Raw genomic sequence first — 15,127 nt, 5'->3', positions numbered from 1 at the left:
GTACTGTAATATACTTTCATGTATCTGTCACCCAGTTTTAATTGATATCAATGCACATTCAATCTTATTTCATATACATTCTACCAGTTCCCCTTACTAACCTCCACTGGATTATTTTAAGTAAATTCCAGTCATCATTTGATCTGCAAATGCATGTGTATCTTGAAAAGATGAAGACTTTTAAAAAACATAAGCACAATATGATTATTATACCTTCAAAAATTACTAATAATATCTTAATATCACCAAATGCTCGAGTAGTCATATACATACCTCTGTGTACACTCCATACTTGGATCTGTGTTCAAATAGTAGAGGGAGTAAAGAAAGTCTGATGGTTCCAGTAAATGGTATCCTGTACTAAATTCTTAGAACTGAGTTCTTGGTGCAACCAAGTCTGTGAATTGCTCTGTTTCCTGGCCTAACTTGTGTAATATTTCCGACACATTATTGGGTCAGTTTCCTTATTGGCCTCATATTTATCACATACTGTTGTCATAGAACTGTAAGTTTACTTACTTTATTTAGATACAATCTGTTAATAACCACAGGCTATAGTAGTAAGCCAAAAAGTAATAGATAATTACTTTCGTGATAAAACCCAAAATTGCTCAGTTGGCCTGCAGAGTGAATTAGCACTAGAAAATCTACTTTTTAGCTCTCTTCTTTTCTCTTTTTATAAGGTAAAGAAAATTAGAGAACTCAAGACAGAGATACCTTTTTGTTTAATGAAAAATAATATTTGGCATTTGAAATGGGGTATTAAGAGTGAAGGACTTGATCTAGCATTGATCTATACATTTAATACAGTCTTTATCAAAATTTCAGCTTTCTGCTTTGCAGAAATTGACAGGCTGATCCTAAAATTCATATGGAAATGCAAGGGATGCAGAATAGCCAAAATAATCTTGACAAAAAAGAACAAAGTTGGAAGACTCACATTTTCTGATTTTAAAACTTAACTACAAACCTACAGTAATGAAACTATGTGATATTGGTATAGGATAGACATATAGAACAATGGAATAGAAATGACAGTCCAGGTATAAACCCATATATTTGTAGTCAATTGAGTGACAAGGGTGTCAAGACAATTCAAAGGGAAAAGAATAGTCTTTTCAACAAATGGTACTGGCACAACTGGATATTCACATGCAAAAGAATGAATTTGGACCCGTACCTCACACCATATACAAAAATTAAACTGGATTGAAGACCTAAATGTAAGAGCTGAAACTGTAAAACTCTTAGGAGAAAACAAAGGCATCAATCTTTGACTTTAGGATGAGCAGTAGTTTCTTAGATATAATACCAAAGGCAGAAGCAAGAAAAGAAAAAATAGATAAATTGGACTTTATCAAAATTAAAAATTTCAAGAAGGTGAAAACCCACAGAATGGAAGAAAATATGTGCCAGTTAATTATGGGATAAAGGACTAGTCTCTAAAGTATATAAGGAACTCTTACAACTCAAGAATAAAAAGAACCCCAGTTTAAAAATTGGCAAAGGATTTGAGTTGAGATTTCTCCAAAGACATACAAATGACCAATAAACATCTGAAAAGTTTTAACTCTTTTCATTTGAGAAATGCAAATCAAAACCAGAAGATACCACTTCATACCCATTAGGAGGGTGTATTAGTCTGTTTTCTGTTGCTTTTAACAGAATATCTGAAACTCGGTAATTTATAAAGAAAAACAACTTATTTCTTACAGTTCAGAGGCTGGGAAGTCCACTGTCCAGGGAACAGATCTGGTGAGGACCTTCTGGGTGGTGATTCTGCAGTGACACAAGGTATCACATGGTGAATGGCTGAGCAGCAGAGCTAACTTTCTTACCTGCTCTCCTTTTAAAGCCATCAGAACCACACCTCTTACCACCCACTAAACCATCAATGGGTTATTCCATTCACAAGAGTACAGTCCTCACAATCTAATCACCTCTTAACAGCCCCATCTTTCAATTACCATAATAGGATTTTCCACCCTCCTAACACTGTTAAAGTGGAGATTGTTTCCAGTGCATCAGCCTGTGGGGGACACATTTAACCCATAGTGGAGGGCTGTAATAAAAAGATGAACAGTAACAATTGTTGATGAGAATATGGAGAAATTGGAACCCTTCCATACATTGCTGGTGGGAATATACAATGGTGTAGTCACTTTGGAAAAAGTATGGCAGTTCTTCAAAAAATTAAACATAGAGTTACCTTAGACCCATTAATTCCTCTCCCAGGTTTATACCCTAGAGAAATGAAAGCGTATGTCCAACACAAGACTTGTACTTGAGTGTTTGTAGCAACATATTCCTAATAGCCCCAAAGTGGAGAGGACTCATAGTCTGTTAATAAATGGTTAAACAAAATGTGGTATATCTATACAGTGGAATGTTATTCATAATTTGTTGAATTAAAAAGAATGAAGTGATAGATGTTCCAACATTGATGAACCTTGAAAACATTATGCAGTTGAAAAAAGTCAGACAGAAAAAGCTACGTGTTATACGATTCCATTTATATGAAATGGCCAGAACAGACAAATCCATGGAGACAGAAATTAGATTAGTGGTTTGCCAGGACTGAGAGGAGAGGGAAATGGGAAATGACTGCTCAGTGGGCATGAGGTTTCTTTTTGGGATGATGAAAATATTCTGGAATTAGATACTGGTGATAATTGCACAACTTTGTGTACGAAAAACCACTGAATTGTATTCTTTAAAGAGGTAAATTTCATGATATGTGAATTATGTCTCAATTTAAAAAAACATAAAGGGCATTTTTTTCCTGGGATCATTGCTGGTGTCAGTTTCTCCTGATTAATAAAAAGAGGGGTACAAGGGGGGATAATGTTTTATCCTGACAACAGAGCCTTTTTAAATGTATTATTATGAAAGTGGCTAAATGTTCTTGCTCTAGGATTTACATTTTTCTTTTTCTTGAATATAGTGTATTGAGGTAATTAATCCTGTTACTTTATTAAGCATGGTTTCTTTATGGGGTGGTGTGCATGGGTACCGATTACTGTTCCCTTTCTTTTCTAGGCACCTTTCCCTCATTAAGAGCATGGGCTCAGGAGTCAAAATGTGTGGGTTTGAATCCCATCCCCACCATTTATTAGCTATGTGATGTTGGACATGTTACTTAATATGGCTGTGCCTCATTTTCTTCAGCTGTAAAATGGAAAAAAACATTACTTTCTTATCTCTTGGGTTGTTAGGGTTAAGAAAATAATGTCTAAAGTAAAATCAGTTTCTATTGATACCTTGGGCTTTAGAAGGAATTAAAAATTAGGGGCTGGCTGGTTAGCTCTCCTGGGAGAACATGGTGCTGATAACACCAATGTCAAGGGTTCTGATCCCCACAGCAGCCTGCTGCCAAAGAAAAATAAATAAAATTTATAAATAAAAATTTAAGCCAACACCATGACCATGGTGATTTATGCACTGAGATTATTTCTGAGGTATTATTTTGAGGGGTGATTTGTAAGTATTGAATGTGTAGAACTTCATCATTTTAATGTTATTTTAATCTTATTTTATTGTGTACTATACTATATATGCTAAATATTTTTATTCTTTATTATTCAGTTCTTCGGGGCCAAAAAAGCATCTTCTCTTTGTTTAACTATAGGAAAAAAATTTGGATGACAAAGCATATCATAATATCCAAGAACTAGAAAATTATGCTGAAAACACACAGAGCTCTCTTCTTTATTTAACACTGGAAATATTGGGTAAGTTGTTTTTCTATTTCATACTTCTCTTTTCAAATAAAACACTTGAGATTTCACTTTTTCATAATTTGACAGTTTAACCCGTTTAGCACTGAAGTTGTTCTTTGTAATATCTATGAAGTAACAGCTTTTTTTTTAAGCAAGAAAGAGGAGTGAGTGAGTGTGTGTGTGTGTGTGTGTGTATCTTTCTTTGGAGTACAGACTAATCCAGCACTCAGGTTCTCATACAAGTACTTTAGCTACCTCATGGGAGTGTTGTAATTAATAATCTGGTAATTGCAGATGGCTTTACTTTTTTATTATAGCATCTCCTGCAATTTGGAAAGCTTGTAGCTTGACTCTCTTTCCTGTCAGTAACGCTACCCTTATGTAAAAAAAAGAAAGAAAGAAAGAAAACTGCATTTATAAAAGTTTTTATGAGATTTATTCGCCCCCCCGCCTTAAAAATTTTTTTAGACGGTAATATTCCTCCTCCGACTTTGTTCTGAGTTAGTGAGATCTTATTGTAATGAGGGGATTATTTGGGCCAAGGACAATACCATCTCATTTGAAGAAGGAAATACATCTTTGTGTCACACTAAACGAATAACACACATCCCCATTGAATTTCCCAGGACTATTCTGCTTGCCCCCCTGGTGACATGTTTGCCATCATAATGCAAAGAGGGAGGAGCACAGAACAGAATGTTTGTTAATTATTTACTTAAAATGAGGTCATGTGGAAATTGCACTGAGGAGGAGAAATGGAAGATTTGTAATGTTTTTCCATGTGATGGCTGATTAAAATTCTAAATGTGTTCCTGGTGTGCTGTAGTCTGAGGAAAACTCTTTTATTTAAAAGTTGAGATTCAGATACCTGCTAGTGGTAAATGGTCAGCTGCTCCTTGTGCCCAGTTTTTCCCTCATAAATCCTGTTTTTGAGATGTAAAACATAGGATAAACACCTGCCTTTATGTGTTTAGGTTGTTTCTCTATGCTATTTCTATTGATTTGCTATGCACTTAAAGAGAATAGAGCAGCCCTGTTTAATTTCTGAAATCATAGGTATAAAGGATCTTCATGCAGATCATGCTGCAAGTCACATTGGAAAAGCACAAGGCATTGTCACTTGCTTGAGAGCAACACCCTATCATGGTAGCAGAAGAAAGGTGTTCCTGCCTATGGATATTTGTATGCTGGTAAGACTGTAACTGTTTACCTTTTGATAGTTTCCCTTAGGAATACAGGGAGAGAGGCTATCTCTTGGTTCTTTGCTAAGTGTGCTCATGTAACTGTTTTGAAAAGGAATGCTTGTTTGCATACTGCATATGGTTTTCCTTGTTTCGCCCCCATCTTATCGAGTCAGAATTTTATCTGTCAGTTGTTTTAGGTCACTGGACGAGCTATGAGTAAGATGGTCTGGAGAACTTCATTAGATGGAGCTTTGTGTTGATGCCTTACTCCCTTCTAAGCAATTATAGTAATTATTCCTAGTGTTCACCTTTGCTATTCTTTATTTTATTTTATTGGAGGAAGTGATCCACTAAAAATTCTTGTTTATGAGAGCTTTTGTTTTCTGTGTGAGATTCATTATTTGCCTGTTTGTTGAAACTTCTTGTATGTTTGTTTTCTTGCTTGTGTATTTTTGTTCCACCTACAACTATTGTTAATTAGCATCTTGTTGCATGTTCCAGGGGTGGGGGGATATGTTTGTGTGTCTTTCTTTTTTTCTCTGTCTCTATGTATATACAAACACACATATACGTATGCACACACGTACACATACACATATTTTTAAACACAAAATAGGCATTATACTGTACATACTGTTCTATTACCTGTTTTCTTGAGCTGAGTTAGTTTTGAGTGTGCTTTTTAAATTCCTAATATAATGTATATTTTCCCACATAGCATGGTGTTTCACAAGAGGACTTTCTACGGAAGAACCAAGATAAAAATGTCAGAGACGTAATATATGACATTGCCAGCCAGGCGCACTTGCACCTAAAGCATGTAAGCAGCCTGTTTTTGCCAAGTCATTTAGGAAATTATCATTTCTAGATGTGGCTGTTCTAAAGCATGGTTATGGTATTCCCAACTTGGCAGTCTTTGTTCCATTTTTCATTGAATTCCCTGTAGATTTATTTCAGGGACTATTAGAAACTTATCCCACTTTTTAAACATCTCCCTTCTCTCCCTCTCAGCAAATGAATGTACCCTTTACTGAGTGAATCAAGCCTGAGCTTTCTCAGGTCGGGTCTCTGCTCCATCCACTCACCATTTCTCTGTCTCTCAGAGGACAGGGTATCTTTCTGCCTTGCCAAGGCTGATGCCTCTCCTCCCTCCTCCAGGACCTCGCGTCCTCAGCAGTCCTCAGTTGGTGTTTTCAGTTCGCTTCTCTGATAACTTGCCCCCTTTATCTTCTGGTTTGTTGCTACTGCCTTCTGAATTTACAGGCAGCCTGTGGACCCTTCTGTTTGTATTTTTTATCCCAGTTAAGCTTTTTGAATAAGTCGTCTGCATTCATTGTTACTTCAAGGCCCTTATACCCTGGCACTGCTCATCATGCTGTAATTTGACTTCGTCCTGCCTACTCCAGTAAACAATCACTAGAAAATAATCTCCTTATTGCCAAATTTAATGCTCATTTAAAACTCTCTTTCTTGTTAACTCCTCTTCCTTTTTGACACCATTGACCCTTTTTTTCTCCTTAAAACTTCCTAATTTTTCTTCCATTGATTCTCTGACTTGGTTCCTATACTGGTTCCTGATTTCTTCCGCATATTACTTTAGTTGGTCTCCAAGAGTTTGTTCTTCATTTCTTCTCAAACTTTAACTGGTCTTCTTTTTGGATTTGACACTGTTGAGTATCCCCTTCTTTTTTGAAACTATGTCCTTCATCTCTGTAATGCTATTTCTTTCTGATTTTCCTTGAACCATTCTTGATTTCAGTGGCTCCTGAGGACTTTGTGGAAACTTTCTATTTCCTTGATTCCCATAATGCTATTTTTTCCCAGTTCTTCTTGTGAACTTCCCCCCACCCCCAACCTTCAGTGGATCCTAAAGAGTTGGTCATTTACCTACATATCTCAGGGCCTTTGTACTTGCTGTTTTTCTGCTTCCTGTCCCTTCCCTCGCTACTGCCATCATAGTAAGTGCTCAAATTTCACCTTATCAGTAACATCTTTCCTGGCCACCTTATCTAAAATAACATCCTCCCTTTCCATTACTCTCAGTGCCCTTACCCAACTTAGCATGTTTCACTACCTGATATATTGAGAGTTTGTATATTTATTGCTTCTGCCCTCCATGGGATGTAAGTGACTTTGTTTGGTTTTGTGCTGTATTCTTCAGCATCTGAAGTGCCTGGTACATTATAGGCACTCACATTTATTTATTAAATAATAATCAGATTGTAAGTTCTTTGAGGGTAAAGACTCTATTTTAAGGATCTTTTGAATTTCTTCAAGAATTTAATACAGTTCTCTGGTATGACAGAGGTATAGATAAAATACATGGAAGTTCAGATGAGAAATTACTTAAGGCTAGCAGAGTCTGGAGTGAGGTCGGAAGACTATAGAATCACCAAGGCAGAAAAGCCCTGGACTTGTTTGGGGACCTGAGTATTACCAGTTGATAGACGTAAGGCACCTGAGAGAAACAAATCCCCAGGCCTCACTGTCTGGAGATTGATACAGTAAACCTGCATTGGAGCCAGGAATTAAAATTTCCAAATTATTTTAAACAACCAGGTTTGAAAACTACTAGGTTATGTGAAATACTCATGGAAAATAGGTTTGGAGTGGTGGATTGAAGAAAGATTATGGAGCTTTGGAGAGTTTTGAGAGTCAGTAGAGCATGATGAATGAGAGTGCAGACTCTGGAACCAGAAGCCTGATCCTAGCTCTGCTGCTTACTCATCAGGGGATCGTAACCTCTCTGTGCCTCAGTTTTCTCATCTTTAAAAAAGGATCGTTTTAGCACCTAGCTCAAAGGGTTATTTGGATAAATGAGTTAACATATATAAAGAGTTTACAATAGTGCCTGGCATATAGTAAGTGAAATATACGTTAGTTTTCATCAACAGCAGCAGCATCAAGTATAGCAGTTATGTTAGTGTTACACTCTGGTAGCAGTGTTTGAGATGAGGGTTTGGGGTTGGGAAATCAGTTAGGAAACTTATTTAGAAAAAGGAAGAATGTCTTATTTAGAGAAATGTTTATGTGTGTGTGAATGTGTATGTATGTGTACACAACTTAGTAGAGTCAACTAGACATGATAACTGATTGGATTGTGGCAAGACTGGGAAGAGGGAAAGTTGAAAGCTGCACAAAGAGTTCAAGTATAGATGGTGATGTTGCCTTTCAGAGATACAGTGGTATGCATGGTTCTGATCATTAGACTTTAGACTAGCTGCTGGACAGAATTGAATTTGAGGGAATTAAAGGACATTTAGGGAGATGGGCTACTGAATGCAGGATTGTGACTTTCAAAGGAGGGCAGGACTAGAGATAATAGATTTGAGAATCATTCGTATAAAAGGCTTACGGTTAAAAGTCTAAGTTTGGGTGGTATTGCTGAAGGAGAACATACATCTAGACAAGAGGACCAAGGGCAAAACCTTGATTCCCACCTCCATTTATTAGGTAGAAGGCAAAAGGGCCATTTTTTAGGAAGGAGAGGGAAAGAATGGTCAAAAAAGTAGGAGAATTGAGAGTCAACATCTTGAAAACCAAGGGAGGAGAAAATTTCAAGAAAGGAGAATATCAAAGTTTTGCATGCCACAGAGAGATTGAAGAGAAGAGATGGCTGTGGTGATTAGTAAATCATGGATGATCTCAGAGCAATTTTAGTAAATGGTTGGAGATAAAACCAGAGTGTGGTGGATTAAGAAGGGAATCAGGAAGTAAAGGCAGTGAGTATCTGCTTTTCTTGCTGTAAGGGACAATATAAATAAAGACATAGAGACAAGAGTGGGCTGGGTAAATTATCAGCCTGAGTGGACCAGCTGTGCATAGCTCAGAAGGAGGGAGTTAGGTTGGATAGTTGAGATTGGAGTCAAGATGTGGAGGCCTTTGAATTCCAAGATGAGTAGTTGAGATTTGATCTTCTAGGGAGTTAAGTTAAAGAAAGTAAAAATGAAATAATGATGTAAGGACATTAATTTGGCTGGCTGTATGGAAAGAATTAAAAGTTGGGGAAGCACAGAAACAAGAAGATCACTTAGGAGGATCTTATATTCATCTAAAGAGGAGATAATGTCAGTCTAAGCTGGGGAGGTGCTGGGACTTGTTAACGCAAGTATTTCTTCCTTTACCCTTTACCGCAGAGCTGAAGGGTCAAAGTTGTTATGTTGTAAGGTAATTGGAAAATGCCAAAGCCAATCTGTAAGAAAGAATGGAATTTTTAATATAGTAGTTACTTTTTCCTGAGTCCTCTAGGCTTAGGAAACTAATCTTAATCGGTAGGAGATGAGCTATATTTTGATTTTGAGAGAGGTCCTAGTCATGTTGTTAAACTGCCAGTGTTGCTTTGTGTTCACTTTCAGAGGGAGAATGTTTATTTGCAGAAATATTTTAAACCAGTTTCCTTTCTTCTTCCTTTTTAGGCTAGGTCCTTTCACAGAAGTGTTCCTGTGAAAGCATTTCCTGCTTTTCTTCCGACAGTAAGTAGATTAACAGAGAAGGCTGTATAATTAGTGAGGCAGATGTGTATGATATTTTTATTTTTTATAAAGTTTGCAATACAGTTTTTTAGTTTGGAGTCTTTTTGTTTGTTTGTTTGTTTCCCTCCCTTATGGTGGGCTTTATTAGTTATATGATGCTTTTAGTGATGGTCATTCCTGTATTTCCCCCAGGCAAGTGAGCTGAGTAGTTAGCATGGACTCTGCAGCCAGACTGAATTGGTTTGAATCTTACTTGCCATGGGACCTTAAATTCCTTAACCGCTATGTTCCTCAGTTTACTTGGATTTAAAATAGGAATAACAGGAGAAACTACCTTGTAGGATTGTTAGGCTATTTATAGCTGTATAAGTATTACTTTTTATTCTATTAGTTTTTTCTCCATAGTGACCTGACCATATTGTAGCACTGTTTCCTGAATAGTGGTTCACAGATCAGTGCTGAGCTAGCTGCATTGGAATAACCTGGAAAACTTTTAAAAAATATATGTTTCTGGGGTTTTCCTATTAAATAAGACTCTTGGGATTGAGGAGGGGCCAGTTCCTTGGAGAATTTATGATTTTTATCAACACTATGCTGATTGAACCCTGGACCTTGGTTATCAGCACCATGCAAATCTGTGATTTTAAAAAGTTCCCCAGGTGATTCTGAAGTGTAGCTGGATCCAGGAACCATTGTTCTAAAATATATAGAGAAATGATAATTGCTACTAATTACTCAGCACCTACTGTAGGACAGCCTCTGAACTAGGTCATTCCATACATTATTCCTAGTCTTCCTAGGAATAAACCTAGGTATGATTAACTTCATTGTATCGATGGAAATCAAGGTTCAAAGATTTGTAATCTCTGAAAATTGTAATCTCATGTGTTATCTATAACACCAAACATATCTTCTCCCTCTTTTCTCTAAAAAGGTTTGTGTCTCTCCCTTCACACCTTCTAGTCTAGATTTCAGGTTTGTGTGTTTGAAATCATTTGGTCTCTTTATTGGGTTTGCTTACTATAAAAGTAATGCATTCAGGCTGGCTGGTTAGCTCACTTGGGGGAGTATGGTGCTGATAACACCAAGGTCAAGGGTTCAGATCTCTGTACTGGCCAGCTGCCCCTCCCTCCCCCTGAAAAAAAAAGTAATACATTAATATTTTAAATGTTCACGTGATATAAGAGAATGCAAAAGAAGAAATTTAGAACCCTCACAGTTGCACCCTATGCAGAGATAATGTCTTTATCTTTCTGGACCTTTTATGTGCATATAATCATGTGTATTTTTTGTGTATGTCAACACATTGTCTATATCACCATTTTTAATGGTTATTTATTTCTTGGATGTACTATCAGCTGTTTAACATACTAAGTAACCTCCATAAAAGTTAAGGACTTTGTTTTACTCACTTCGGTGAAAAAGGTTGTGTTCAACCCTGGCTGCTTGTTAGAATCACTTGGGGAACTTAAAACAAAACAGATCATGCTTGGACAACCCTCCCCCCTCCTCCCACCACAGCAATTAAATCATAATATCTGGGTGATTAGACCCAGACATTGATACTTTTTAGAAGCTCACTCAGTAATTGTAAAGTGCAGCTAGGCCTAAGAACCACTTTCTTAGACCAGTGGTTCTCAAAGTGTGGTCCCCGGACCAGCAACATTCACCTCAACCTGAGAACTTGTTAGAAGTGCAGATCTTGGGCCCCACTGCAGACTTACTGAATCAGAAGCTCTGGGGCTGGGTTCCAGCTCTCAGTTGCCATTCTGTGCCAACAGAAACTGGAGGGACAACATGGCAATTCCTGAGGGACTACTTCTGTCATAGACCTCTTCTTATTTATTTTATATGTGGGGCATCTGTTAATTATCTTGAACAAAGAAAAGGTTTTATATTTTAAAAACTGTTTGAAAATGACTATTCTAATATGTTCTACATAGATGAGGTTTTAAGAAGACATATTCAGAAAGTGTATGTCTTTGAGAATTTTATAATGAATTTGTTACCTAGAACAATTTATTTTACCATTAATCAAACTTTCCTTTGAACCAAACCCTAATTTGTAAATGTCCAGTTGGGCTATGTTTAATTTTGAGATCATATTTCATCTGTATTTTCATGGAATTTTCTCCTAATTGTAGAAGTAATACATCCTCATAATAAAGATTTAGACAATATAAAAAAGAGAATTAGAAGAAAATAACCACCACCTACAATTCCAGCACCCAGAGATAACTATTATTCATTATGTTCTTTTTTAAATGGTTTTTTGTGTATAGTTAAAATCACACTTTATATGTCAGTGTTCTGTTTATTGATCATTTTATCACATTATTAAATATGTTTATAAATATAATACTTAATGGCTGTATAATATTCTGTCGTGACTATCTTCATAAACTGTTCCTTATAATTCAATATTAAAAGATATTAAAATTAGTGTAATAGAATTCTTAGAGATAGAAAGTTGATCACAATATATTAGGTGATGAAAAAAGCAAGTTACAGAACATGAATAGTACAAGCTCCTTTTTGCAAAAGAAAGAAGCGGAGAACATGAAAGAAGTATACACTAAAATATTTTGTTTTTTCTTTTATTCTTTTTTAAGGTTTTAAATTTTTGCCACATACAAATGAGTATGACATATATATATATATATATATATGTATTACAAAATGTAACATAATAAATACCCATGAACTCACTACTCAATCCGGGGACTAGAAGGTCACCATTAAATTGTGTTAATAATGTTTTCCCCATCTCATCCCCATGCCTCTGCCTTCCTCTCCCAGGTAGCTATCCTAAATTTTGTGTTTGTTGTTCCCTTGCTTTTATTCCAAAAAGCTATCCTCATTTTATGTATTCCTAAACAACATGTTGTTTAGTTTTATTTTTCTTTTTGTTTTTTGGTGGCTGGCCGGTACAGGGATTTGAACCCTCGACCTTGGTGTTGTAACACTGTGCTCTAACCAACTGAGCTAACTGGCCAGCCCTAATTTTGTTTTTAAGCTTTATAAAAATGATCATTTTCTGTTTATGTCTTCTAGAACACACTCTTAGTTTCTAAGATCTGTGCATGTTATTGCATCTAGCTATAGTACATTCATTTCACTGCAATATAATATTGTATGAACAATTTATCTTTTTTTTTGTCAAAGAATTCCTACGTTATTTCCAAGTTGTTTACAAATACTCATAAAAGATGGCATTGTACACATTCATTCACATATCTCCTGTTGTATATATATATGTAAGTTTAGGGTTTTAAAAAGTAGATACTGAATTTGTTTGTATGTGCACTCATGTTTATTAATGCATAGGAAAAAGTCTGTAAGAAAATAGAATACTTCTTGTTTTCTTTCTTCTTATCTATAATATTCTAAAGAATCTGTAGGCATAATCCCTGTGTTGGATTACCCAGGTTCTGTGCTGCAGAACTCTAGGGGGCGCTGTGTACATGGACTGAGAACAGAATGGTGCCTTTTAGAATAGTGAAGCGTAAAACTGAGTTCCCTGTTTAATAGATTGTTAAAGTAAAATAAATATTTATAAATTAATAAAAAAAATAACTGAATACCCCAAAATAAAGAGTACTGCACATCATCCTGCTCTTATCCTGGTGAAAACTTTAAGTTTTATGTGGTAGGGGAAGGATGGGGTGACATTTACAGGGACCTGTGATTATTCTTCCAGGTTGAAAATCATGTTTTCCAGCAAGAACATGGAGACCCATTAAACTTTTTCCACAAAACAAAATAATTTTTAAAAAAGACAACTTGAGGTCCCTCTCATGGCACACTGTTTTGGGGAGGGTGGAAGTTGGGGGCGTGTCTCATTTTCCCTGATTGAAACATCCTTTTCGTGTTCCAGAGAATCTAGTGATAAGACCAGGCAAACACAATTTCTCTAATCTTTTACATTTTGACTAGAACATTATATATTATGAACAAAAGAGGCTTGATATTTCTAGTTCTAGATCTGTAATAATCTTTTACTGGCCTAACAGAAACTTCTTTAGAGATATATTTATTTTTCTCTTCCTTATTAAATTCTCATTTACATTTTTGTTATGTAGAAGACTGTCTCAGGAAAACCAAAATAACTTTAATATTTTCTTTAGTTTCTTTTAAAGACTTGATCATTTTATGATCTAGTGACAACTATTTCTCTTTTTCCAGGTTTCTTTAGAGGACTATTTAAAGAAAATTCAGCGAGTGGATTTTGATATATTCCACCCATCTTTACAGCAGAAGAATGCATTACTTCCATTATCTCTGTATATTCGGTCATGGAGAAAAAGATATTAAAATAATTTCATGGCACTTGTATTAATTTTCTTTTAGTTTATTAGTTTTACAAAAGTGTACTAGTTAAGGTTCTTGTTTAAAATTGACAGAAACTAACTCCGTTTACTTAAGGAGAAAATGAATTTATTGGATGGATGTCAGGTAGCCCACTGAATTGATGTGAAGTTGCCATTGGACTAGGGTGCCAGGACACTGCTGAGATTCTGCCACAGGCACTGCCATTGGCACCACCAGCTGGACAGTGTCTGCTGTGCGGCCTCTGCGAAGTTGGAGCTTCAGAAAGGAGCATCAGTTTAGCTGTGCTTAGGCTGCTGGCCATGCTCCAGCCAGAGGGTAGGAAGAGGGAATGTCATCCTCCCTTATGGAGGGAAAAGGGAGGGGACTCAAATTAGGGGCCAAACTCAGATGTTGAGTACAGCTGGAAAATGCATTTATTTAGGGGTCACGAAGAGGGAAGTTATCATTTGAGGATTATCAGTCACTATGTTAAGGGCTTTATATCCCTAACATTTAATCTTTACAACCTTGGTAAAAATTTATCCATGATGATAAAATAACTTCTTTAAGGTAAAGCAGTGGCTGGCAAGAGAGCTGGAGCCCTAATTTGGCTTTAGGTCTGGCAGCTCTTACTTTTTTATTAACCTCACTGCTTCAGTCTGTCATTCAGTGTTATCATGGTCATGAACAAAATTGTATTGACAAAATTTGTACTACTGTAGATTATATTAACAATATTTAACATTCATTAAGGGGATGTACATTTTTAAAAACTAGTATACCTTGAGCTTCCTAGTGATAAGCGCTGTACTAATACTGCATATATATATACACACACAAACACACCCATTTGATCTTCCTAAAAACCCTATGAAATAAGATACATTTTTGGTAATTAAAATTTTAAATTATAAAATACATACCGGTTGCAAAACCCAAAATTGTTTATATTGCTGGTAATTAGTAGGTTTGGAATCTGAGTGAGTCTCTTACTCCCAAGACCAGGACTGTGCCACAGTTTCCTTTTTTCTGCATTTTCAGTGGTCTTGTCTCCTGCCCCATTAACACCTGTGGTGTACTTGTCCTCTGTCCCATTTCTCTTAAATCCTTGGTTTCAGCCATGAATTATGCCTACTTAAATTGTTAGTGATGGCTTGAAATATTACATTTTTGTAAATAAAATTTAAACTGAGAGCTTGCGGGGGGGGGGGGGGCAAGAATACGTTGTTTCATTCATTTTGGCGTTCCCCAGTACCCAGAGTGGCTTTTGATTTAGAGCAAGTAGAGATTAATAAATGTATAACTGAATGAGTGTACAATGTGGTTGTGTATATTAATATACTCGTAGTTGATACTGATGCTGAAGGAATATACTCTTGTTTAATTCTGTGGCTTTAGAGACCCATTTAGCTTATCTTTAAAGACAAGTACAAGGAAATGG

General features: G+C 36.2%; 1 protein-coding gene across 5 annotated transcripts in view; it reads left to right on the top strand.

Annotated features, from left to right (window-relative positions):
* The window catches only part of NDUFAF6 (NADH:ubiquinone oxidoreductase complex assembly factor 6), a 32,915-nt gene extending 18,021 nt beyond the window's left edge, over window positions 1-14,894 (top strand). For 4 of the 5 annotated variants that reach the window (XM_063079659.1, XM_063079663.1, XM_063079661.1 and 1 more), the window contains 5 exons: window positions 3,629-3,731; window positions 4,776-4,909; window positions 5,622-5,723; window positions 9,319-9,375; window positions 13,561-14,894. In XM_063079659.1, coding sequence (XP_062935729.1) covers window positions 3,629-3,731; window positions 4,776-4,909; window positions 5,622-5,723; window positions 9,319-9,375; window positions 13,561-13,689 — 525 coding nt within the window. In that variant the 3' untranslated portion in view covers window positions 13,690-14,894. The remainder of the gene's footprint in view (window positions 1-3,628; window positions 3,732-4,775; window positions 4,910-5,621; window positions 5,724-9,318; window positions 9,376-13,560) is intronic. The other variant, XM_063079660.1, reaches the window with a different exon arrangement.
* Window positions 14,895-15,127: the final 233 nt, after the last annotated feature.

This window comes from Cynocephalus volans, chromosome 15 (assembly GCF_027409185.1).
Source record: "Cynocephalus volans isolate mCynVol1 chromosome 15, mCynVol1.pri, whole genome shotgun sequence".
In the NCBI taxonomy this organism is placed as follows: Eukaryota; Metazoa; Chordata; class Mammalia; order Dermoptera; family Cynocephalidae; genus Cynocephalus; species Cynocephalus volans.
Note: the sequence above shows the minus strand (reverse complement) of the source record. Positions and strands in the feature narration are given on the sequence as shown.